This window comes from Phalacrocorax aristotelis, chromosome 6 (genome assembly GCF_949628215.1).
Source record: "Phalacrocorax aristotelis chromosome 6, bGulAri2.1, whole genome shotgun sequence".
Taxonomy (NCBI): Eukaryota; Metazoa; Chordata; class Aves; order Suliformes; family Phalacrocoracidae; genus Phalacrocorax; species Phalacrocorax aristotelis.
In genome coordinates, this window is record NC_134281.1 from 12,377,036 (window position 1) to 12,401,393 (window position 24,358).

General features: G+C 39.6%; 2 protein-coding genes across 2 annotated transcripts in view; one reads left to right on the forward strand and one right to left on the reverse strand.

Annotated features, from left to right (window-relative positions):
- TMEM43 (transmembrane protein 43) overlaps positions 1-24,358 on the reverse strand; it is a 494,721-nt gene that overhangs the window by 94,850 nt on the left and 375,513 nt on the right. The gene's annotated exons all lie outside the window — the stretch shown is intronic.
- Positions 1-24,358, forward strand: part of UROC1 (urocanate hydratase 1) — a 44,092-nt gene that overhangs the window by 3,992 nt on the left and 15,742 nt on the right. Inside the window, exons 2-14 of the mRNA XM_075095980.1 lie at positions 3,031-3,161; positions 5,871-5,964; positions 7,060-7,119; positions 10,257-10,385; positions 11,008-11,069; positions 12,003-12,069; positions 12,681-12,824; positions 16,486-16,574; positions 17,078-17,140; positions 17,862-18,041; positions 19,544-19,641; positions 19,884-19,956; positions 21,334-21,455. Coding sequence (XP_074952081.1) covers positions 3,031-3,161; positions 5,871-5,964; positions 7,060-7,119; positions 10,257-10,385; positions 11,008-11,069; positions 12,003-12,069; positions 12,681-12,824; positions 16,486-16,574; positions 17,078-17,140; positions 17,862-18,041; positions 19,544-19,641; positions 19,884-19,956; positions 21,334-21,455 — 1,312 coding nt within the window. The remainder of the gene's footprint in view (positions 1-3,030; positions 3,162-5,870; positions 5,965-7,059; positions 7,120-10,256; positions 10,386-11,007; positions 11,070-12,002; positions 12,070-12,680; positions 12,825-16,485; positions 16,575-17,077; positions 17,141-17,861; positions 18,042-19,543; positions 19,642-19,883; positions 19,957-21,333; positions 21,456-24,358) is intronic.

Consider the following 24,358-nt stretch of genomic DNA (forward strand, 5'->3'; position numbering starts at 1 on the left):
TAAATGTCAGCAGGACCCTGTTTTGCTGTATAAATGCCAGTGAATACAAAAGAAGACACCCTATTAGTGACTAGAGCTTAAACACAGGAATCAAATGTTAGATCTAGCTGGCAGACATAAGAGGAAGACTTTGCATCTGATGCTTGTATTGCACTGAGCTGAACTGAATCAGTACCTCGGCAAAGTCAGAGTGGATTTTTAAAAACAACCTATCAGGTTCATGAGTATAAGTGCAATTGATTATTTTTTTTTAAAGACACCAGTGAACTCTGGACCTAGTTTTTCAGAGGTGCTGAGCACATGCACTTAAGCTTCCGTCAGTGGAAGTTATGAACAGGAAGAGCACCTAAATATCAAATGCACAATGTCTAATACTCAGAATGCAATGTGTCAGAGGTAAAATCAATCCTACTTAAAGGTGAGAATAATGTTTTATATGGTGCTTTAATGAAATGCAAGGAATAATGGCCTTGTATTGCCTTTCCACAGGAGCATGATGAACAGCCTATTTGAATTTGTTCCTTGAGTGCCTTTTTCAGGTTATTCAGTTTATGACTCAATAATGAATATGCAAAATTCTTCCTGATGCACATGGCAATTGCCCTTTCATAAAGCAGTCAGGCTCCATCTAAGCAATTTTATGTGCCACAGCTCTCCTATTGAGAGACTGTTCCAGAATCTCTTATATTTAAATTCTTCTAATTTCAAGACTACATTTTTTATGGCCAATTCACAGCTATTTATTCCTTTTCCAGCATTTCCCTGAAGCTTCTTCCTGCTTTGACATTTATCCTACAGTGAGACAGGAATCAAGTGTCACCTTTGTTCAGTTAAGCTAAACAAGCCCCAGACTTAGTCCTCTTTCATAAGATCAGCTCTCTATTGTCTGTGCATCCAAGGCGCCCTTCCCACCCTTCATATAACATCCAAGTTCATGTTTCATTAATGTTTGCGTCATCAAAATTCAGGCTTCTGCTAATGTGTAACATCAGTAGGATAGAGGCTCAATCTAAGTGAATTTATTTGAAAATCCAAGCAGATTGTGCTTGCTTGCTTGCATCTTTAGGGTGAAGAAAAATATTTGCCCATCAGATTCATTATAATAAAAATAATATATTGATCAAAGACTGGGTGATCCTTGCCAGGCTGGAAGCAAAACACTCATCCTGATAGTTCTCTGTAGTTCTCATAGGCAAGCAAAATGCCAATGTGCAAATGCTTTCTTCTTGATTTTGTTGTTGCAAGGGGTGATTTTATTCTTATTTCAGAAATCTCTTATATCTAGAACCCACTGTGGTGGCTGCTTGATGCTGCGATTGACTTTGAAAATCCTCACGTATTTTGTCATGGTGTGGATATAGCTGGGAATTTTGTGTTTATTAATAACATGCCCTTGAAAAATGACTGCTTATCTAACTGGAGAAGAATAAGGTGGTATATGAAGATGGAAGTTGCATTTGCTCATTTGGTAAACAGGTTTTCCCCCTTGTCATTCTCTGTGTGGAATGGCAAATCTAATTTGTAGGGTTTTACTGGTCTGATCCTCAGCTGGTGTAAATCAGTGTAGCCTCACTGATCTGAAGGGGTCTGACCCATATGCCTGTTCAGTAGCAAGTACGCCAACAAAAACCACTCTTAGTATGGGGCATTTTTAGATGATGTTCTTTCTGTCTGCTCTAAGGTATGTGAGATGGGCATGCTCAAATGAAGGGGCTGGAGAGCAATAGCCATAAGAGCCAGACCACAGTCATGTTGAATGAGGAGGTTTGTTACTGAGCTAAGGGCTTTATAGAGCTTTTCAGGACTTCTTACCAGGATGGATGGTGATGATACCTAGAATGGATGGTTCTAGATACCTATTTCCTGTACTACAGCCTACCCCTTCACTTCCCCCAGAAAATACTTGCTTCCATAACTCTCTGAACTGCCAATGGCAGGTGTCACAAATGTAGAGTATCCTAGCTATACTCAGCCCTCTCTGAAACTGGGCTTCCCTGGTTGTTTTGTAGAACGTTGTCAGATCTGGAAGAAAAATTGGTCCCTTTCTATCCTTTCCACAGTCATGAAAAAATCAGCCTAAAGAAGATGTGAAATTCCATATGACTGGTGAATATCTTCAACTAAAAGTCATTTGCATAGTATCACCATTTGTCAGGGAATTTACAAGATCTTTTAGCATCTTTGCATGAAACTGGCTTTTTAAAGATTATACAATCTTTATTGTCATTATGGTTTTAATCAAATGGAACATGGAATACAGAGACATGACTTAACAGACTGTTACTAAAGACAGTGATTTATTTATAGTTTCTTTTATCCAAAAGGACATACTGTACTTTGCTTTCAAAGAGATTACCAGTAGTTTGCAATAGGGAGTATAAGCCATATAGCATCATCTGCAGAATTTAGTTCAGTGCCTAGTAATCACTTTAGCTAATTTGGAAGTGATACATGTAGCATTAATAAAATACTGTAAACCACCACCCTCTGCAATACATTAGGATGTTAAATGTAGTGAATCTTTAATAAAACTTAACCCAAGAACATCTTCATCAGGGAGTACGTCACATAACTCAGAGCTAAGATCCCTCTTTTGAATGGAAAGTACAGTAGGGTCTTCAGTGTCTCTAGCAGTTCAGGGTCTCAGGCTAAGGATTTCTGAACAATATTTTCCTTGGTAGTTCAGTGCCCCCTAGCATTGTGAGAGGGAATTAATCCACATCTGATATTGATAGGACTGAGCACTACTTAACAAATCTCCAAGGTGTCTCCATGCAGACTTGGTGGGGGTGGGTAGGGGAGGGCTACATGTATACAGCAATTGAATCTACAAGGAAAGAGGCAGGTGGAAACATTTCAATAGGAAAGCAGAAATGGAGCTCCCCTGGTGTGAGCTCGGCCTTTTAAATTATATCATCCTTGTGATAGCTTAGGCAGGCTTCCAGCTGAGTCTGATTGAAGTTCAGGGCCACCCATTTACCTCCATTTCTCTTTTACACTGATTTTTGTCTCTCTTGGGTTTTTTGGCAGCTGGCTTTGCACAATGCCTTGCGTTATTTCCCACCTGAAATACAAAAGAAGCTGGCACTGGAATTTGCTGAAGAACTCAGGCTGTATGGCCATATCTATATGTACAGATTCTTTCCAGATATCGAGATGAGGTAAGGACTGCCAGGTTCGCATTGTATTTGGCTGCCATTTCCTTACCCAGCTTTCACCTGTGAAACTGACCTTTAAATAGCGGCATTGCTGTGTCCTGATTTATCTCTTGTAGAAGTCACGTAATAACATATTAATGAACTGCATCATCTGAATAAATTGGATGTTCTATGTACTGTTAGATAGCAGTGATTTCATCTCCAGTGAGTGATACTGCGTGTTTTGGGATGCTTTTCTGTAAAGCTGTGTAACAGTGATCCTTCATCCTCCAGCTTTCATCCTGTTCTCTGTCCTCATGAGAGTCCCATGGGACTAGTAAAGAGGCAGTGTGCACCCTTCTGCATAGGTTGTGGCAGGGCCAGGACAGTCTCACTGCTGGAAAGCTCAGCACCACTCAACACAGGGACAGGATTGGGCAAGGTTGTGTGCTTGGTAATGCCAGCTTTACCACACACAGAGATCCCAAATGCTCTGCCCCGTAACAAGTCTTAGTTTCTAGAGGCCAGTCATTATTCAGAGACCTCTGACTGCAACTTGGACAGAAAATTTGCAATAGTCCTGAGCTGCTGCAAGTCAAGTCTCAGCTGAACCAAGAGGTGTGATCAGATGAGAGGATGGCTTGAGACCTGCTGTGAGTGGCTGGTTGTTTCCCAGTCTCACAGAGAAGGCTTTCTGGGCTTGAAAGACAGACAGTACATTTTTCCGTCATTGGAACCTGTATCTGACCCTGGTTTGTAATATGCTATGTGCCTGTTATCTTGGAGCATCACTTCATTCTAGGGCTGATGGGGCTAATGTTTGTGAAGCAGAACAGCTTTAGAGAGGGCTGCCAGGGGCTAGCTGCTTTTTTTTAGACTGATTGATTCCTTTTTGCATCCAGCAGGGGCCTGGTTAATGTCTATACAGAAATCTGAATAAAGCAAGCACCTAGAAAGCACTCCAATTTCCACAGACATCCATATTTCTGTGCTGTCCATACTGGTCTGGGGTCAGCTCTTGCATAATTCAGCTAAAGTGAGGACAACTGGAAGACTGTCTGAAAGGTATTGCAGAGCTGGACTTCAAAGGACCGTAGTCCTGAACTGTAGATGAGAGCACCTTCCAAGTATGCTTGGATGAGACAGTCCATCAGTTTCCACCACTGGCATCAGTGATTCTTTGATAATTTTAAATACTTTTTTTTCCTTGTGACCATTTCACTGATCACTCATTCTAGGAGGTTCTTAGTCTCAGATCAAGGAAATGCCTTTTGTTCTCTGTAACCTGGTAGTATTTGACTTTTGTTCTGTGTATCCCAGGGACTACAGTCCAACTTGGTTTCCACACCAGCCACATTCCCATACCAGCACACTCAGCTGATATCTGAACTTTGGGTTTCTTATGTTCTGAGCAATATTATGTGGAAATATCTGCTCTTGATGAATTGGTATCATTCCACAGAAATCCTGCTATTTTATCATATCAAGCTTAGAAAAGCAGAAAACACCAATAAAAAAAGTATTGTGGGAAAACTCGGATGCTTTCCTTCCTGGTTTGGCAATGAATGCAAGGCATTGGTTTTAGAATCCTGATGTAAAAAGCTAGGATGAAGTGCATGTGATCATGGGAGGAGCCCATTTGCTAAATCCATAGAATATACATTCCAGATCTTCGCTCATGAGCTGTCAGTAGTTGTCCAATTTCTTTTGTAGTTGGCACTCTTTAGCCTAACCTTCTCAGTGTAGCTGCCTTGGTTGTGCAAAGCAAGAGTCCAGCCACTGAAGGTCTATGGTCCAATAAAAGGAAGATAATTTAGAAACTACATCAAATGAGCCTATTTACCTTTAGGAATTTCCAGCATCTGTATTGCTGTTGTTGCTTACAGAAAGCGAAAGAGCAAAACTCTTGATCAATGGTGATACTTCCTTTTGGTATCATACCTTGGAGACCTCAGCACAATTGTACTAAGACCTGTGTAAACTCAGCAAAGGAACTGTCCCTGCTCTGAAGAGCTACAGTATAAATGTAGGACCAGACGTTTTAGAGCAATTTGATATAACAAACAGATGGAGGAGAAGATAACAGTGAGATGATTACAGTAGTTGGCTTTGAAGCACATCAGTGCTAGGAAACCTGACTCAGAATACCTTTGTGAGGGTTTCCCATATCTCACCTCTCAACTTTCTGGATGAAATGTGTTTTATTCATCAAAAAGGCCCATATTTCTCCTAACTAGTTCAATTTTTGAGAGGTACTTTAAAACTGAAATTCAAGCTGGGTGTTTTTTCTTAGATAGGATCTGGTGAGCCTGAACGCAACTTCCACTGATGCAGTTTTCCCCAGCATTGCAGGACTTAGCTGCTTGGCCCAGCAACCATGTTACAGAGGCCAGTTCCAGCATCCCCAAAATAATTCAGTTAAAAAGCAATGAGGGCTCTTGGCACCATATTTATAACCAATTGTGATTAACTGATTCAGCAAATGATAAGCTGAATACAATTTTTTTCTTTGCTTGGTTCTGATAACAGTTAAAACCTGATTTGCCTGTTAAGGTACGTATGTCATTTCAGACCTGCACTTTCTCCTTTTTTTTTTTTTTTTTCCTCTTCCCTCCTGAATAAAAGCCTGCAATTCAAATGAATGTGTTGCATGCAGGAATATTTCTGTGGGGTATGTTGTTGTGGTTGCCTTTGTGAGTCGGAGCGTCTCCTAAATTTTTGTGACTGTTTCAGAGCGTACCCCATAGGAGACTACCCTTGCAAGACCAAATCAGCTGCTGCCATTATGTTGATGATCATGAATAATCTGGATCCCTCAGTGGCTCAGGTAAAGAAAATAAGGAAGCTGGATTCATAGGGCAGTAGCAAATGTGCAAGTTACTTCCTGTATGTGCTCTCACATAAAAAATGAATTTAGGCGTATAGGTGAACTTAATCCTTGTGCAGATGATACTCCTTCCATGGATTGAATAGGATTTTAGTTGTTCATAGGCCTTTTGCTGGTTCTGTGCTCCAAGGTACATGCCAGTCCCTGTATACACAGAGCTGGCTGCTGTGTGTTAGCTACACAGGCCAATTTCAGTAGAGCCAAGGCAGCCTCCTTACAGAGGGATGTGCTAGAATGTCCATTTCTGTGGGGCTAAGCCTGCAAGGGACTAGAGAGGTGTCTATACTTTTCTTGTGGTTGTGTTTTGATTCCTGGGGTTTGGGGTCTTTTGTATTAAGTCCTTTAGTTTCCTGCTGTGTGCAGTTGTTAATCCCGCACAGTGAGTCCTGGTGCTAATTCAGACCTCTGAGGCCTCCTACAACACCAGCAAGGCTCACTCCAGCTCCCTCTATGTACAGGAAGTTGGTCTGATAGGTAGAGCTCAGCTCTTAGTACATTGCTTCTACAACATATGTTGAAAAACTAGTGCTGATGCTTCCTGTACCTTTGAAAGCTCATCCCTCAAGGACAGATGTACTAGATTACAGGACCAAAGTCCATCTTTACAGGCACTACCCAGTGTAATGCATCTTTTTGCAAATGGCAGGGGAGAGGCCATGCAACATGCCCTGCTGGTCTTAGACTCTTCCAGCTGTAAATGCAGTAGTGACCAAACTGTAAGCTCACTCAGTCCCTGTTTGAGGGAGTTTACCAGGATGTCTGTCTGTTACAGAAACTGCAGTCCAAGAATCACTTTGTAGCATTCTGCATCCAAAATACCATTGTAACAATAACAGGCATCTCATTTTGAAAAAGAATTTTTTTTTTTCTTTAATTATCACTTTCATGACAGTATTTTCTGTTTTCAAGAATCTAGAGAGTGGCGTTGCAATAAGCTAAAGAAAAGATTTATTACTGAGATTAATAAAACAGCTTGGAGATACAGTGAAATGTTTCAGAAAAGTGCTTGCCTAATTGTTAAATTGTCTTTTTCAGTTTCCTCAGGAGCTTGTCACTTATGGAGGAAATGGGCAGGTCTTCAGCAACTGGGCGCAGGTAGGACATTGCTGCTTTTGCAACTTGTTTCACAAAACCAGTTTCACCCTCCCCCATGCACATTCTGCTTAGGCAGTTTGTGATAATCCTTGGCAGTCGTCGTCTCAAAATACTCCAAAACATCCTGTCTGGATAAAGGAATGCTTAGTTAGGAACTGCATAGATGGGGAAAGCTTTATTTAGTAAGGAGAGCACAGACAGCCCAACAGAAACACTAAACATAATACCATAAACATACCAAGCTGTGTATGATGATGTAAAGACCAGTTCTTTGTCTTTCTCTGCATTTTTATGTGCCAGTGTATTTTGTGTATTCTAGGAAATGAAAAAGTGTACCTTTTCCTTATTTATGGTACTTTTGCCACATTTTTCATAGCAAGTAGTGGAATAAAAAGCCAAAAGGCTTTGATTTCCAAAAGTGCAATCATGAGTCTTTTTCCAAGCAAATCAGATTAGCTGTAAATATTTACATGCTAGCTGGCCAGATCATAGTGCACTTTACTGTCTGGCCTAGCAACATTATCCCTGATCTTCCAAGAATAATGGGAGGTGGATAAAAGCCTGTCTAAAATCAGAGCTGGGATGTTTAAGGTGTGATTATATAATCTCTCTTTTCCTTTGCTATCCAAAAATGGCAATAAATACACTTGCTTTAATTCAAGTACTGCAGAATGCCTGTGGGGAGCACTTGCAGGAGATCTTTTTGCATCAGCAGCATATTTAGACATGTTTTCTATGAGCTCAATTTTTTCTCTCAAGAAAAAAAAAGCTCTGAGTCTGAATGCTCTACAGGTGTGTGGTGGCAGGAGGAACATTTAATGAACAGCTATCCTGAGTGTCTACGAATAGACACAAATGTGGTTATTGTGAATGCCAAAATGACATCATCCCTGCAGCCTCTGGTGTGCCCCAAGACCACAGAGTGGGGACAGGTGGAGGTGTGGCATTGGGTTTTGCAGTGCAGAACAGAAACAGCACAGGTAGAAAGCTCCATCACCCTGAAGGGCAGCATCACTCCTGAAGGCTGGGAAGATCTTGATTTCTGATTCTGTAGCTTACATAAGCAAGTGCTGACTTAAGGAGCCAACTGCTGTCATAAAGGATCATGTATGCACCTTGTTGTGGCTCTATCTGAATCTGGCCTCTTGCTTATTAAAAAATCCAAGCCAAACTAATGTGTAAATGAAGTTCCTGGTTACAGTGAGGAATCCATTCCTCTCCCCTAGCATGGGACTGAGTGATCTGGATTTTCTTCCCAGTTTGACTGTGATTTTTCATTTGTGGCTAAAATAAAACTTATGCTTTAGTTCCCTAATCTGGTAAATCGGAGTTAAATGCAAGTCTTAGGCAGCTTTTGAGGCAAAACTGTTCTGATGTTAAAAGAAAGGTACCATGACAATGCACACCATTTCCTTAGCCTCTGTATTAGTTAGCAAATGTCAGTTAACTAATGCCTGTTAACCACGAGTTTTACAGCATTTCTGATGTGAGCAGTGCCAGCAGTTTACATAGCAGCCTTTATTGGACTGACATCTCTTAGGCAGCTGCTGGGCTGCAAGGTGAAGTAGAAGCGCTGCCAAAGTCAGAAATACTCTCTTCTTTCTTGTTCTCATCCAAGCCAGGGCTATGACTTGCAGTTGTTTCACAGCAGAACAAACAAAACCTTTTTGGTTTTGCTTCCTTAGAGTAGCAATCACATGAATGATTCAGTTATGACAGAACATTTGTTCTGTTTGTGGTTTGAAAACAACATGCTTTTTTGGAAATCTACCACTGCAGAATTCCTAGTGAAAAGGTTCCGTTTGGTTTACATCGTCCATGCAGACCTGTGCTTTCTTCTGGATAATTTAAAAGAAAGAACCACGTCCAGAGCTAACTTTACAGGCCTGCAGGCAACAGAACTGTTCTTTAAGCTAGGAAAGGCTTTTGCTTCCTCCTGACCAGTTGTGCCTTTCAATGTAAAGAGTTCTATCTTACAGCTTCTAGTTTTATTACAGTGTTTTTCCCAGCCTGCTAAAGAGTTGAGAGTTCAGACAGTTACCTGTTCTGTCCTAGGACCAGAATGTGATTATTCAACACTTTTCAGGAAACAAAAACAAAATGTAAAAAGCAAGACAGTAACTCTAGTAACTCTTTCCTGTTCAACTTAACTTGCAACTTGGGAAATGAGCTGGGTTAGAAAGGACTGGCTTCAAATCTCTACCATTTTTAATTCAGATCAAGGACACAACCACAGAGGTTAAGTGCCCGTGACAACTGGTTTTATTTATTTGTCACCAATACTTTTGTCTCTTTGATCAGTTCCTTTTTTTTTTTTTTTTTCCACAAAACTTTGTGTCCCTACAGAAACTCTAGTTTCAAGCTATTGTTGAACTCCAATACTGCATAGGAAAGCTCCTTTCAGGCCTGGTTGTCACATACTGAAAGTCCCATGGAATATAATGGGCTTTGTGATAGACAGTGATGGATGAGAATCGAATCTATAGGCAGCTTAGATGGTCCAAACCTACTTTTTTGGCATACATGAGGAGTAACTACTGAGTTATGCAGACAAAGTTGAGATGCATTTATTTGTGTATTCCTGGGTGCATCAAGGACTTTCTTCACTGTCCACAATGAAAGCTGAATTTTTTTTCTTTGAGAAGAAAATTATTTCATTTTTAAGTGCACATTGTAATATCCATTTGTTGGGAAGATGATAAGCACTAGAAGATGCTGAATTATGCATTTCAGGTTAGGATCAACAATATGCATGGGTATTTTATTCACTTCTGTAGGGAAAATTTTACTGTTTGGCTTTGAAAAGATCACCAGAAAAGTGCCAGATCCAAATGGTTAACCTCAAGATAAAATTAGAAGGGCTTTAAAAATGAAGGATTTCTGGGGTTTGTACTGGAAAAATTATTCTGGAACTTATTCAGACTTTTGCTAGTTGGTGATTTATATTTCCTGCTGAGTGATACCACTTAATGGACTTTATTAAAAGCAAGAATGTGTTGAGAGCTCTGGCTGTTATTCCATCTGTGAATACACCTCATTATCTCTCTAGCTGCCTTTGTACTCAAAGTGTAGCAGCTTCACAAAGAAATGTAAATGTAAGATGCAGATTCCCTCACTTTCCTTGCTTTTCCTTTCAGTTCTGGTTGGTAATGCACTATTTGTCAGAGATGACTGAAGAGCAAACACTAGTAATGTACAGTGGACATCCTCTGGGACTCTTTCCCAGCCATCAGTATGCTCCTCGATTAATCATTACTAACGGCATGGTAGGTATTAGCATCTTGTTTTCTCTTTTACTTCATCTTCTCTTTACTTTTCAAGTGTTTGCTGAATTAAAATATTATTTATACTACCTGAACTTACAACAGCACACAGGAGAATCTGGGGCCCAAATCCTACAGCGTTTATTCCAGTACAGCCACTTTCACCTCAAGTGTGCTGATCTGCAGTGATGGAGGGAACAATCCTTTCCTTATTAGATGACTTCTGTTCTGACTGAGCCTGAGCTGTACATGTTCTTGACCAAAACAGTTCAGCTAGGCTGAGTTTGGAAGATATCTGGACTGCTTTTCTTGGAAGGCAAGCTAGGCAAGTGAACATAGTGGTTCATTGCCAGTCTTTTGAACCGTTCAATATCTATCTCCCTGCAGGGTAGTTTTGTGGCTAGAGGACTGCTGTCCTTAAAACCTGCATGACAGTCACACTGCCAGAAGACCAGACATCTTTTTTTTCTAAACTAGATTGCATGGAATAAAGCACCTGAATTATTCCTGTTTTTCACTGTTTTTCTATGTGTATGACCATAGTTAGAGAAATGTAGGCTGTTAAAAAGATCTGCTTAAATCTCTAATTTGCTTATGTGGGATTTTCTTTTGTATGTTTTCTTAGGTTATTCCCAACTATTCCACCAGAGATGAATATGAGAAGATGTTTGCTTTGGGAGTAACAATGTAAGAAGATACTTCACTCTTAAAATATATCCAGTACTTAGCTAAAATGTAATACAGACGTCAGGCAGTAGCTGATTAAAATTTCTAATGCAGGTGGGTTTCAACTGTGCTGCATAAGTTTGAGTTACATTCAGCCACATATATAAGGATGCAATTGATGTCTGCTAGGAATCAGTATTAGGTTTGTGTGTGGGACTTGGCTGAATTACAGCCTGAAGCCTTGGTCATAACCTGCTTATAGCACTGGCTAGTTCCACTTTGCAGTGTGTGTTTTACAGTCTACAGAAAACACAAGTTATTAAACATTCCTTCACACTAAGAGAAAGCTTTGAAGCAGAAAGATAGCTTTTTTTAAAATGATTATTTAGCTACTTTCTTACTGCTGATCTAGTTGATGAGCATAGGATTATTTTTCTGTTGTGTACCTTAAATGAAAACCACTGGAGAGCTGGGTGTGTACAGATAAGGAAACTAAAAGAAATTAAAGGGCATGAATAGAGACTATTCATTGCCACTTTCCTGGGAATTTCATAGGAATGTGGGCAACCATTTTAGGCTAACAACTTCAAAAGTGGCTATGTGACTTAGAAGCAGAAGTGCCACTGAAAACCAATGGCATAAAGATGCCAACAAGGTGAAAAGGAGTGTTCTTGTGTCCTAGTCACTATGCTAAATGCCAAGACACATTTACACCCAGTTTTTTGATCCGTGCGTTTTTAAACTCAATTTAATGAGCTAAATGCTGCTCCGAAAACATGTTGGTGCATTGCTAATGAAGAAACTCAATTAAGTTGTGAATTTGGTAATAGCAGATCTTTAACAACAAATTGAAGCACAGAGATTTTTTTGTTATACTAGAAACCAATGTAGACATGTACAGAATTCATTCCAGCCTGAGTGACGTGGTATCATTGTGTTCGTTGCTATTGCTAGGTATGGTCAGATGACTGCAGGGAGCTACTGCTACATTGGGCCTCAGGGGATAGTCCATGGGACTGTGGTAAGAAACTGGGGAAAGGTCTATTTGTTGATACCTTTTGGAGGAGGGTATCTCCTGCAGTGGCTGGTGACTGGAGTGGATTGAATTGCTGTGAGAGGATGTTCTGACTGCCAAAGAAATTCTCATTGCCCACTCCTTAAAAAAAAATTAGTGTGCTTCCACTCAGATAGTCCATGGCATCTTATGTAGAACACAGACCTGAAGGAATCTGCAATCAAGGTCTCAATCTGAGCTCACCTAGCTACAATAAGTGAAGTATGAATTGACCAAATCTGTTAGATAAAAACATTTTCTTACGTGTTCTTTTAGCTGTTTCCTCAGGTTTCTTTTGCAGCCATCCTGAATAAGTTTCTGTACCCCAAGAGCAATGTGTTGGGAACAACTGATTATTCTATTCCATTTCATGGTGAAAGAAATAAACATAATTAGGACAGCTAGTTTCATAACATCACTTCGTAACATGGTTCCTTCTTAAAAGGTTGAAACAGTTTCATGGTCTAAATGACCCCTGAGTTTCAAACTCTGTTTGCAAAAGGGACAGAAGATCTTTAAAATTCAGGGAATCTAGGAAAATATAGCTCCTGATAATTGCTATATGGTGTTGTGTGCAGCTCACAGTGCTCAATGCAGGCCGTCGCTACCTGAAGGCAGAAGACCTGTCCGGAAAGGTGTTTGTTACTTCTGGTCTTGGAGGGATGAGTGGGGCTCAAGCGAAGGCTGCAGTAATTGCTGGCTGCGTTGGGATCATTGCAGAGGTGAGAGCAGTGCTGCTTTGATTTTTTGTTTGTTTTGTTTTGTTTCTCCTTCATATGCTGATCTCCCTTATTCTCGTGATCTGACATGTTCCTCAAGTAACGCTGACAAGCCAAACTCAAAAAAAGGTACTCTTTTCTGAGATTTATCTTTTTCATTGCTGAGCTTTTTCACTGCTATTCCACTCTATTTGTTCACTCACTGGATCAGGCTGTAAGGATATAGACAGTAACTTCTTATGATTGCTTCACTAATAATGCAGAATGTTGTTGTCAGAGCTTGAGCTACCCTCATTTCATGTGTGAAAGGGTGTTAATTCCACTGGCAATTCCCATGGTAACTGCACCCTCTTGTGCAAAAGAAGTCTGTGTTAAAAAGGTGCTAGTTACATGGCAATTAATTTTTAATGACTGTGGCACCCTTATCAGGTGCAATGAAAAGTACCTGTTAAAAATGTTGATATGATTCTCTCATCAAGGTTGGGACTAATGAAGTTGCTTGATGTTGTGATTCTTTGAAGTCAATGGGATTTTGTAAAACTGGGAATTTTAAAGTTGGCTTCAGCATGAAGACGGTGAGGCTAATTAAAAGCACTTATGAGAATCCCAGGTTGTGGACAGCAAAGGTAAGTTCTGCAAAGGGAAAATGCTGATGAGGGAGAATTCTGTAGTACCATTCTCCCTGTTCCCTGAAGCTCACCCACCACATATGTTCTTTGTAGAGAGTCTTTCATCCTGATGTAATGCTTCTCTATTCCAAATACGTTAAAATAGCCTAGTTATTTCCTCCCATAAACAGAGTTTCTAACAATGATCTGTGATTCAAGGACTGCTAAGGTCCAAACAACTGGAATAGCGTATGATAGGATCCGCTGGATCCACAGATACACTTAAGTATCATATATAATGCAGAACACCAACATCATAATCTTGCTAAGTGTGTATGCCTGCAAGTTTTGAGTGAAATGCATTTTCATATAAAAAAGTAACATTAGGTTCTCCTAATACCTGCATTTTTCATCTATATGCTTATCATACGGCTCTGTTCTAACATATCAGATGGAAGGATGGACTACAAAAACACTGCAACAATTTTTCAACAGAAAATGTTGCTCTGCAATTCTGTGAAAGTGGTAGTGAATATCTTTAATGATATTGACTACTGAGAAACAATAAACACTCCCATGCATTTCTTCATGACTACCTTTGAATTCAATACACCAGGGAAACATTCTTGGTGGTCAGTCCTGTACCTGCTCCAAAATGCATTGAGGTCCTTTGACTAAATGATGAGGTGATGAGCTCTTGTTACTGCTCCAGAGGAAGAAGGACTTTGAGAACCAAACTCCAGTGGGAGTTTAGCCTCCTCAGCCGAAGTCGTTTATAGAAAGAATTAGCTGGCAGACCTTTGCTGTAGGCATGTCACTTGCTGCAATGAAAAGTGTAAGAATATTGCAACCTGACACATTGTAATTATAACTAAACTTCAAGCTGTAATGCCCACGTGGCATGCAGTAAATCTGACCTGCTTTGGCTAGCTTGGGTCTTATTCATGGAAGGTTAGGGTTTCATCTGTTTTTACAATAATGGTGCAAAGGTGGTTTTGTTTAGCACAAGTAGTGTGTGTATTTGAAATCCATCAGGTACTCCCTGCAGATGAAACAGATTTATTCAATCTATTGTTGAATAAATGATTATTGAATAAATTAGCTTTATTCAGACTTCTACTCTGTCATTATGATCTTTCAAATGCTAGAATACAAAGGAAGGATTCCAGTGAAAGCTATTCACAGCAGTCCTTTGTCTCTATGGCTGCAGATGATTTTGTTCAGGAGACTGAATATCGCCTGGTTTTTATCTCCTGTGAGATGATCCTTGTCGGAAATGAGTCTCAGGAGCACACGTGGATAGCTATATATATGTACATATGATTTATTTAAGGAACTATTTATGCAAATGACATTGATGAATTGTGTAAGAGATGTCATTTTGTCAGCCAGGGCTTCCGAAGCTCAGACAGAAGGGATTAATGGTGCAAGTCTTTTACCTCTTCTGTTTGACACAATGCAGAGTGTAATTTTATGAAATAATTGTGTGGAGGGCCAGACTATCTCCTCTGAGCTGCACTAAGCTCTTTAGGGTTACACTGGAAATTACATTAGCTCATCATGTTTGTGCAATTTTTTTAAACTAATGAGATGCTGATCAAAAAATGAGCATATTTTTGAAAGTGTGATCCAAAGGAAGCTAGTTTTCTTGAGTATGCTAGCAAGTCTGTGAAAGACTAAAACTGTCAGAGAGGTCTGAGGTAAAATATGTAAGATATGGCAACAGATTTAAATAGATCTGATCTATGTTATGTTGAGCTTTAAATGAACCCAATTCCTGTAATTCATATGGATCACTTAATATCTTTCCTCCTTTGCTGATTTAAATAACTCCCAAAGAAGCTGTCCCCCATGGCATCTGACTTTATTGAATAATTCCATTGGCAGTGACACTGATATTATCATAATCTGGGGGTTTTGGAAGGATAGTCTTTATTACTGATGTGGGAAGTGATGGAAGGTTTCTCATGCTAAGAATAATTAGGAAAGAAAAGGTTTCCTGGTGTGCAAGCAACTCCTGAATACGGAACGTATTTAATTTACATAGAAATACTCTGTTAATGAGAAATAATAGAATGGAAGTTATGGGGGTGTGTAATAGAGAAGTAAAAATGCTTTAATGAAATACTAGAGGATGATCAGGTTATGTGTTCTTATGCACGCACACCACTGTGGGTGTTTAAAGATGTTGCTACCACAGAAAATTGGCTTGAATTAATTTTTTCACTTGCTTTATGCTACTGATAGCTCATTATAAAAGTCTTAATGACGTGCAAGTTTGTACATTGAACCATTAATACAGAATCTGTGCCAAAGCCTCCATAGTTTGCCTATCCCTTTATATTTTTATCCAGCTGTCTCTTATGCATATACACACAGACACACACAGAAGCTGAGCCCAGAAGAGAGTAAAGTACAGATTTAGCATTGAGTTTGGAGCCTCAAATTTCAAACAAGAGGAAATTAAATACGTAGTTTTGTTTTGATCCATTCCATTTTTCAGAGGCATTAGCCAACTGGGACAAGAAAATGCTTTCCTCTTCTCTTTTCTATATTTGGTTGAGATTTTCACCAGCAGTTGAAGAATAAAAGTGAGGGCAGCATGGCAAAAATGTCTGTCTGAGCTGATCAAGGAAAATATTTCCTTAATTAAATAGAAATTTTATTTTCACACACAATAGCCAGATTTAAAAACAAATTGGAAACACCTTGGCTTTCATTTTTTTTCCAATATAATAATGAAAATAAACAATAAGAATAATTAAAATCAGCAGAAAAATATTACCTCTTGTACAATTTTAATGATAATTTTTGGCTTGTAAAATATTTTGGGAAGTTTTTTTTTCTTGTTTTGAGCCTAGATTAAAAGAGAACAGAAAGTGTAAAAAAAAATCAGAGGTGAAAAATAAGTGCTTGAACAATAACTCCGTATTCTTAAGGCCAAGGCAGGGCTATTTCCTTTACCTATTAGCTATCCTTTCTTGCAGGCTAATGGAAAAACTAAAGGTAAAAGTGAGTGGATAGGAGAAACAGGAGATCTCTGCTATTTCTCTTAGGTTGATGAAGCAGCACTTCTGAAACGTCACAAGCAGGGATGGCTGATGGAAATCTCTAATAACCTGGACCATTGCATTGCTCGCCTCAGGTATGACTTGTAACATAATTCAGTGAGCTTATCTCTGCTTCCTAATCCTTACTTTACATCTTTCTGCATTGTGCCATTTTAGTGGGCATATAGAAGGGGTTGGGGGACACCTCTTCTTACTCCAGGTCTGCTTTTGAATGTGAACCCATCCTTCCAAACAGCAGCAGTCACTATTAGTAACTACCAGTGCTTACTGCAAGCCACTACCAATGCTTCATATTATTTATATATGTTAAATGTGTCTTTATTCAGTTTCATGAATATGCATAGAACAATTGCAAATAATGTTACACCTGAAGCATCACTCAAGCTTTCTGGAACCAGTGATTTGTTAACCATTTTTTAACCATTACATAAAGGTTAAAAGATCTGTTGCCTAGATAAGTGTTAGAAACCACATACAGACTTTTTTGCTGGGTTCGACTCTGCGTATGATTTGTACATTGTAAGATGTAATTACATGAGGTGCATTTTCTTAAATAAATCTTTTGAATCTATTCTAGAGATGCAAGAAAGAATAAAATTGCCCTTAGTTTGGGTTACCATGGGAATGTGGTTGATCTATGGTAAGTAGTATATATGGATAACAGATATATTAATGTTCTTGCTAGTTAGTCAACCTGGAATTAGTTCCCAAACTTAGAAAAGAAGAGGCATTAAACCTAGTGCTGGGTTCATCGCAATTTTTTGTAAGCATCTAGAGTGTTGTCAATAGAGGGGTCTTTATCCTTGTGTTCCAGTTCTCAGTTGCTTCTTATGCACCTTCTCCTTTCCTTATGGAACAACGAATTACTTAGGGAAAGAAATCCCTAAGATTCTTCCTTGCATGAAGAAAGAATTTATACCTTTCCTTCTAACCTTTTGCTAACGGGATAGCAAGAAAATGTCTTGGACTTCAGTGAAGACTAGAAGTATTGAGGTATTGATTGAATAAAAATAATTAGATTATGGGTGGAAATTCTGGCACTCCTGAGGCTTTATCCAATGGTGAATCTTGCTGTCGCATCATGTATCAGGGGTTGAGACTGACCAATAAGACCTGTATGTCATACTGGTGTCTGATTCATCTATCGGCATTCCTGCACAGGTAAATGTGAAGTATGAAAGTTGCACCTAAATCTTTGTCACCATCATTTCCCACCTCCTGACTCCTAAAACAAAGAATTAGCCTGCCAAGGGCATACCTTTATAAATAACCTCTTGGGATGGAAGAAGTTCACCTGAAAGAGGAGCTAGAATGTGAAATGACAGCTTCTGTTCAAACATGCCATTCATTGTCTTCCCCAGGGAGAGGCTAGTATATGAGCTGGACACAACAGGAGAGCTGCTAGTTGATCTGGGGTCTGACCAAACTTCATGTCATAACCCATTCAGTGGGGGATACTATCCGGTACAACTTGGCTTTGAGGAAGCAAAGCATCTCCTTTCCAGCAATCCAGGGAAGTTCCGGACCCTGGTACAAGAGAGGTAAACGTTTTGGTGACACATGCTTTTAAACTTAAAGTTTACTTGCTCTGCAAGTGATCAGATCTTTCTTTCTCACAAGAAGTTTCTGTTCTTTGGTGTTTCAGTACAAATCTGGGGTAGAGCTACAGTACTAGTAACTCCCAACTTTGTACTTATACGGCTATCACTCAGAATATGGCAGACATCACTTACCCACTATTTTAGGAGTAGTCTCTAGCATAAGATCAGAGGTCTGGACACTAAAGTCTTATTTCACTTCTATAAATTCCTATGTTGCATTAGGTTTTAAAAATCTGGTACAATAAGGACAATTCCATGTAGTCTACCTGTTGGTTTAGGTTCACTGAATATATCATAAAAACCCAATGGGTAAACCAGAAGGTCCATCTAGCCTACCATGCCTCCCGCTGTGGTCAGTAATGCTTTTCTTTAGAGAAGAATATAAGGAGGGAACAAACTCTCCTCACAGCTTCCTGCAACTGTAACTACATTCTGTTTAGCATCTTGATTTGGTGGAGTTACTTCTGATTTGCAAGTTTGTAAGTAAAATTGGAATTGGACATTATAAAGGGAGCAATTTGGTATTTTATATATATAAAGATATATAAATAAAGAACTGTGGAACAGAGGCAGCAAGCTGTTGTTCTCATCTGGTACTTTCAAGACTTTATGGCTCCTACTCTGGTTTTGTTCACCTTGAACATTCCTGCTGGACACCTTTTTCCAGTAGAAGGTAGAATATAGACATATAATCTACTTGACTTTGGATGAGGGACTGAGGACCTTTCCAGTTTCTCAATTCTATATCATACTACTCTAAGACAAGGGTAACAGAAATGTAAATTTCTGGGAGGGCCTAATTTCTATCAAGCTAGGTGTGACCTAAACAAACCCAACTTCATTCGTGAGGCATTGATTTACCTCTCTAGAGTTCCAAGACGTTACACCTCTGCATGTACAACTCCATATGCAACTATGCATTGAGATTAGAACTGGATAACATTAAGTGGAAATAGTTTCACAGAGCAGTCCTGGGGTATGGTCCACTATCAGAAACAAAGGGAAAAGTGGGCTGTTCTGGCCAAGGGAGGGGCTGAAGCACTGATGTTAGGCCATTTTCAGTTTTTCTGTCTCTGCTCACTTTCTATGTGAACTTCTTAAACTCTTTTGCAGTTTTGAGTAGGCTGTTTTTTGTCATTACCTTCCATCGTCAGAGCTGGCTGTATTTCTTTGCTGAAAGACGTGACCCCTCTCTGCTAATTAATGAAGTTCCCTTAATGACTGTAAATCACTTAAAAATTTGGGGATAACAGGTGCTACAGTGATTGAAAGCATCTCAGCTGGCATCTCAATTGGTATCTTATGGGTTTATGCCTGAATTTCTCTGGGATCTTTCAGTTACATCTGTCTCCCCCCACTCCCATGCCTTTAGTGAGTTCATGAAATTATTCTTTTTGATATTTTATCAATCTGAAGAATAACTGTTTCCTTCTTTATTTCAGTCTGAAGAGACATGTGGCTGCTATTAACAGGCTAGCTGATAAGGGAATGTTTTTTTGGGATTATGGCAATGCTTTTCTCTTGGAAGCTCAAAGGGCTGGTGAGTAGATCCTGGAATTGTTAGGTGGAAACAAGGACAATCCCACTTGCATCTTCCCAGCTGTATATTTTTGTAGGATAGTGTTGGCCGCTGTGTTATGCTGACTCTCTAGTCTCTCATTCTCTGAGACCCCTGACCTTCTCTGTGGCTGAGATAGAGCCTTCACAGGAACCCAGGTGCAGCCTGGTTTTACATTTTATTGTTTTTCTTCATAGCCACTGACTATTAAAATTATTTTGTAGGTGCTGATGTTGAGAAAAAAGGAGCCAGTAAAACAGAATTTCGATATCCTTCCTACGTTCAGCACATCATGGGGTATGTTGGGGAGAGTTTGGAATAAAGCACTCAAGTCCCTTGTGACTCCCTCTGTTCAGAGGGAGAGTACTACAGAGGTTCCCCTTAGTGCAAATCTCGCAGTGCACTATGAATGATGAAAAGGCGCCAACGATAGCAGTAGGAAAATTGATCTCACAGGTGTTATGCCAGAGTTACTCCTATTTTTCTCCACTCTGGAGTAATGCCCAGTGCGGTTTAGGAAGATGTCCTGTTGGCTGTAAGCATCATACTCATGTTTCTATTGGCTTCCTTAGAGTTAATCCTTACATTCTCCTGTGTACAAGGGAAAAGAAGAGCCAGACCTGGAGGGACGTATTCGATGTGATTAACATAAGTAAATTCTGACAGCAGAGGCTGTGCTAATCTCTTTTTCTGAAAGGCATGGCATGTCTTGATAATTTGGTGTAAAGCTTTATCCTTCTTAGAATAAAAGGTTTTATGAAAGCAGACACCAGATGTGTGAACAGTAAGCTAAAGCATTGCCAAGTCAAAACTCTTTACTCCTTTACATGAATAGTTGCATTTTCTCTTTTGTTGCATCAATTTTCCTGAAGCAGTTCTACTTAAGAGAATAGCCAAGTCACAGCCTCACACTGTAACTATATGCAGCTTCACTTCTAGGTGCTAAAAATTAAGAGCTTTTACCTTCAGAGCAAGAGAGCTTAGTTCCAAATTATCAAAGCCTATGTCTACACGGAAGTTAAAAGCACGTCTGAAATAAGGCACTATTCTGCCCTTATTGCCGACTGTACCTCTTACCCAAGCTGTTCATATTGTTTGTAATTAAAGCTGAGCACAGGAGATCTAGGTTTATAATGTTTTTTGCCTCTGACACATGCTTAGCTTGCCTATATCATGTGAATAAGAGCTTAAACGTAGAGTAAGGCACCAACCAGATTAGATCTCTTCTGGAACTCAGCTGAAGTGTGTCTTACTATTGTGTGCAAACAGTGTGGACAGCAAATGATTCTGGACTCAGGCACTTGTTCAGAACTTATGCTTGTCTTATAGTATAGATGCACTCAGTTAGCCTGGGTTCAGGCAGAAGAGGGAGTATATTTGATGAAACAAAAGAAAAATTGCAGTTCATCTGGTGATGGACTTGTTCGATTGAATTGCCCAACATCCCTGTCAAAATTCTGGCCTGACTGTATTTTTATACACCAGTTGATGGCTGTGTGAAACAGCGCTATTTAATTTCTCAATTAATTGTCCCCGATGCTTCTGTTTAGATTAGTTCATTGAAAATGTCAAATTCTTCCGTCTCCAGCTAATGAAAGAAAAGCACTGCTAGCAGCCAGGATAAATAAGGAAAGAATTCCAACTATCTTTTAATGAAACATGTTCTTTTCCCAGGGACATTTTTTCCCTGGGATTTGGGCCATTCCGCTGGGTTTGTACCTCAGGTGACCCACAGGATCTTGCTACCACTGACTCAATTGCCATGTCTGTGCTAGAAGACTCCATACGCCAGGGAGGTAAGATACCATCCCGTGCCCTCTTCACTGGGGGTCCTTTTGGGGAGAAAAGGAAACAGAGTTGTACAATGCATGACGGCTTTTGGCTGAAACTGTAGAAAGCACTCTTTTTCCTGTTCCATTGGGACAGGAAATCTCACTGTTCTCCACATTCCTATAAGGAGTGTAACTGGTAAGTAAAATATAAAAACACCATGTAGAGAGGTTATTGATCCCAAAGCTATTGTTGCAGTTTTGGCTAAAAGCACTTCTTTTCATTTGTTACAGATTTTCCTGTGTTTCTGTCACCTTGAAACTTTAAGGCAAACAGTATCTTTCATCACTAGGTCTCCCAGAGTTTTTTTAAAAGGAGTCAAATTGCTTTCCCCCTGTCTTACAGGTGACTGAGGCATGGGAATCTAGGGAGGTTATTAAGAGGCTAACAAGCAGGTCAGTGGCAGGAAACCTAGGTTTTATGGGTGTGGTGCTCCATCCAGTGTAATTTACTTCTGATTACAATTGTGAGGTCTTTCTTTTTTGTCATTTGTTAACAAATTGACAGCTGTTTCTACTCACTGGTGGATGCAATTTGGAATATCTGCATGGCTCTGTATGCTACTCTAGTATCTAGGAATTACACTGTCTTTCTCTCTTCCATATCCTTGAAAGTTAGCTATTCCTGTTATACCCTGCTTATGAATGGGAACTGAGACAAAGCTGATTTTGTGTCAGCAAACATGAATCCTAATCTCCCAGGCTACAGTGGAAGGCCCCAGTACTTTCCCTTTCTTTGTCTGCTTTTATGGTAGCTGGACAGCAGACTCAAAGACTTAAGTGTCATTGTCCCCTAGCACTGAAGTCCTCAGCAATTCCGTTTCGAGAGAGTGGAGCCTTGTGCTTCTCAGAATCAAGGAAGGGATCACAAGGAAACAGATCACAAATCCAAAGCATATTTTATGGGGAGGAGAGCATAATATTTTTATCTGGTAATATTGAAATACTTGTTGCTTCTTTCATGAAAGACATAATCAAAATATGAATAGAAGTGTGGAGACTTTTAATTCCTATTCATATTTATTCTAGAACAGTTAGCATTATGAGGGTCTAGGGTGGTATTTCCAAAAAGGATATATGACATTCAGATATGTCTCTCATCTGAAACAAAACCACTGTTGTCTTCCTATAGTGTAAGGCTGCTACACTTCCAGCTTCCTCTTCCTCCTAAGAGGTGAATTATTTGATAGAGTGGGTCTGACTCTGCAAGGTCCTTAGGTCTGTCTATTATCTTAAACTTTCCTTAGGAGTCATCTTGAAGAAATAGCACTGGAGCATGAGGTGTTTTTAATGCAATGGCCCAGAAGTGCATCCCCTGTTCTATGGATATTGACACTTTCATGTTTTTAAACCTGGTCCCTCAGCTTAACTGAAGGGAGGGTGAAATCCAGTGCTATAGATCGATCTTCAAAAATTTGCAGTAATTTTTCTGCTATGTACTGCAATCTCCAGTCATCTTCTCTCAAGACTGAACTGATGCATGACCTTTGGATAGTTTGCATTGCAAGACTAGGAAATGAATCAGTTGCTGTGTGTACAATAGTATGCATGTGTTTATATAGATGGTAATGTAAAGCTGGGGAGAGAAGTCTCTTCCACACATAAAAAGCATTGAACTCTTGTATGATATTCTCAATTTAAATGAAAAATGACGTTTAAAAATTCCCAACAGGTGAAAACAGGCTTAAGGGCAAGGCTATTATTGGATTTGCTGTTGAATTTGGCAGGACAATGGGAATAGCATTTCAAAGAGAAATGAAAATGGAATTTGGCCAGAAAATAAACAGCCATTCATGAATTCCTGTTCTTGTGTATTCCATTTGCTGTCCACTCCCATGGGACGCGGGCTTGGACCAAATTCCAGGGTCTGGATATCCTCACACACAAATACATCTAAAATATGAACCTACCTTTGGATTTTATTAAAAAAAACAACCTGTTATGATGGCTGAGTGAAAACTCCACAGAGCTGAAGTCTGTTGCATTCCAAGTCTAAACTTTTGACCTGGCCTTGAGTCCAATGTTAAACATTCTTCTCCTTTTGTGGAGTCAAATTTTTGCACTCACGAACAGTGGAAAAAGTCCAATGCAGTTTTATTATCTGCTTCCACCCCTAAGGTACCCAAGCTTTTAACTTTTAGCCTTTGCATGAGAGACACAGCAGTGATGATTGGAGTGTAACTTGGATTTATGACCTCTGGGGCAGTTTGAAGACTGAGCTGATACACAGCAGTAATACAAATCTCCCAAGAGCAAAGGGAGCCAATCTCTGTGTTGATGAGGACTGTTCCTCTAAGTACACAATGCTTTCTAGTATCTTTTTAAACCCTAAATATGTACAAAGGTCTATGAAATACCAGAAGCAATGCAGTAGCTTGCCTGGCTTCAGGGTGTATTCCCGTTGGGGTAGGGAAATGGGGGAGCAGTTTAGCAAATGAGACACATGTGGAGCTAATCTGAAGTTAAGGTCTTTCTAGAAAGAGCTGTAAGATTTTTCAGTTGCAGGATGTAAGTCTAAATAAAAGACAATTCTTCAGTTCCCTGGGGATAACAGGTGAAATGCTACTTTAGACACACCAGAGTTTAGGACAGAGAATATGACACTTTATTGGAGCTGACTGGGAGAGACAGATGTGCTGTGTTGAGATAAGTCCTTGTAGCCAGTATTTTCACTGGCTTCCCTTCTGGTTATGTTGTATGGAATTAAGAGACCATAAGATCTTTTCTATGAGTGTGCACTGTGGAGTATAAAATATGTAAGTAATCTCTGAGATTGCTTATAAAATTGATAGAAAGGAATTAATTCTCTATTCGGTTTTCTAGAGCAACTCCTGTAAACTCTCATTAAGTATCTGTAACAACATAAGTGA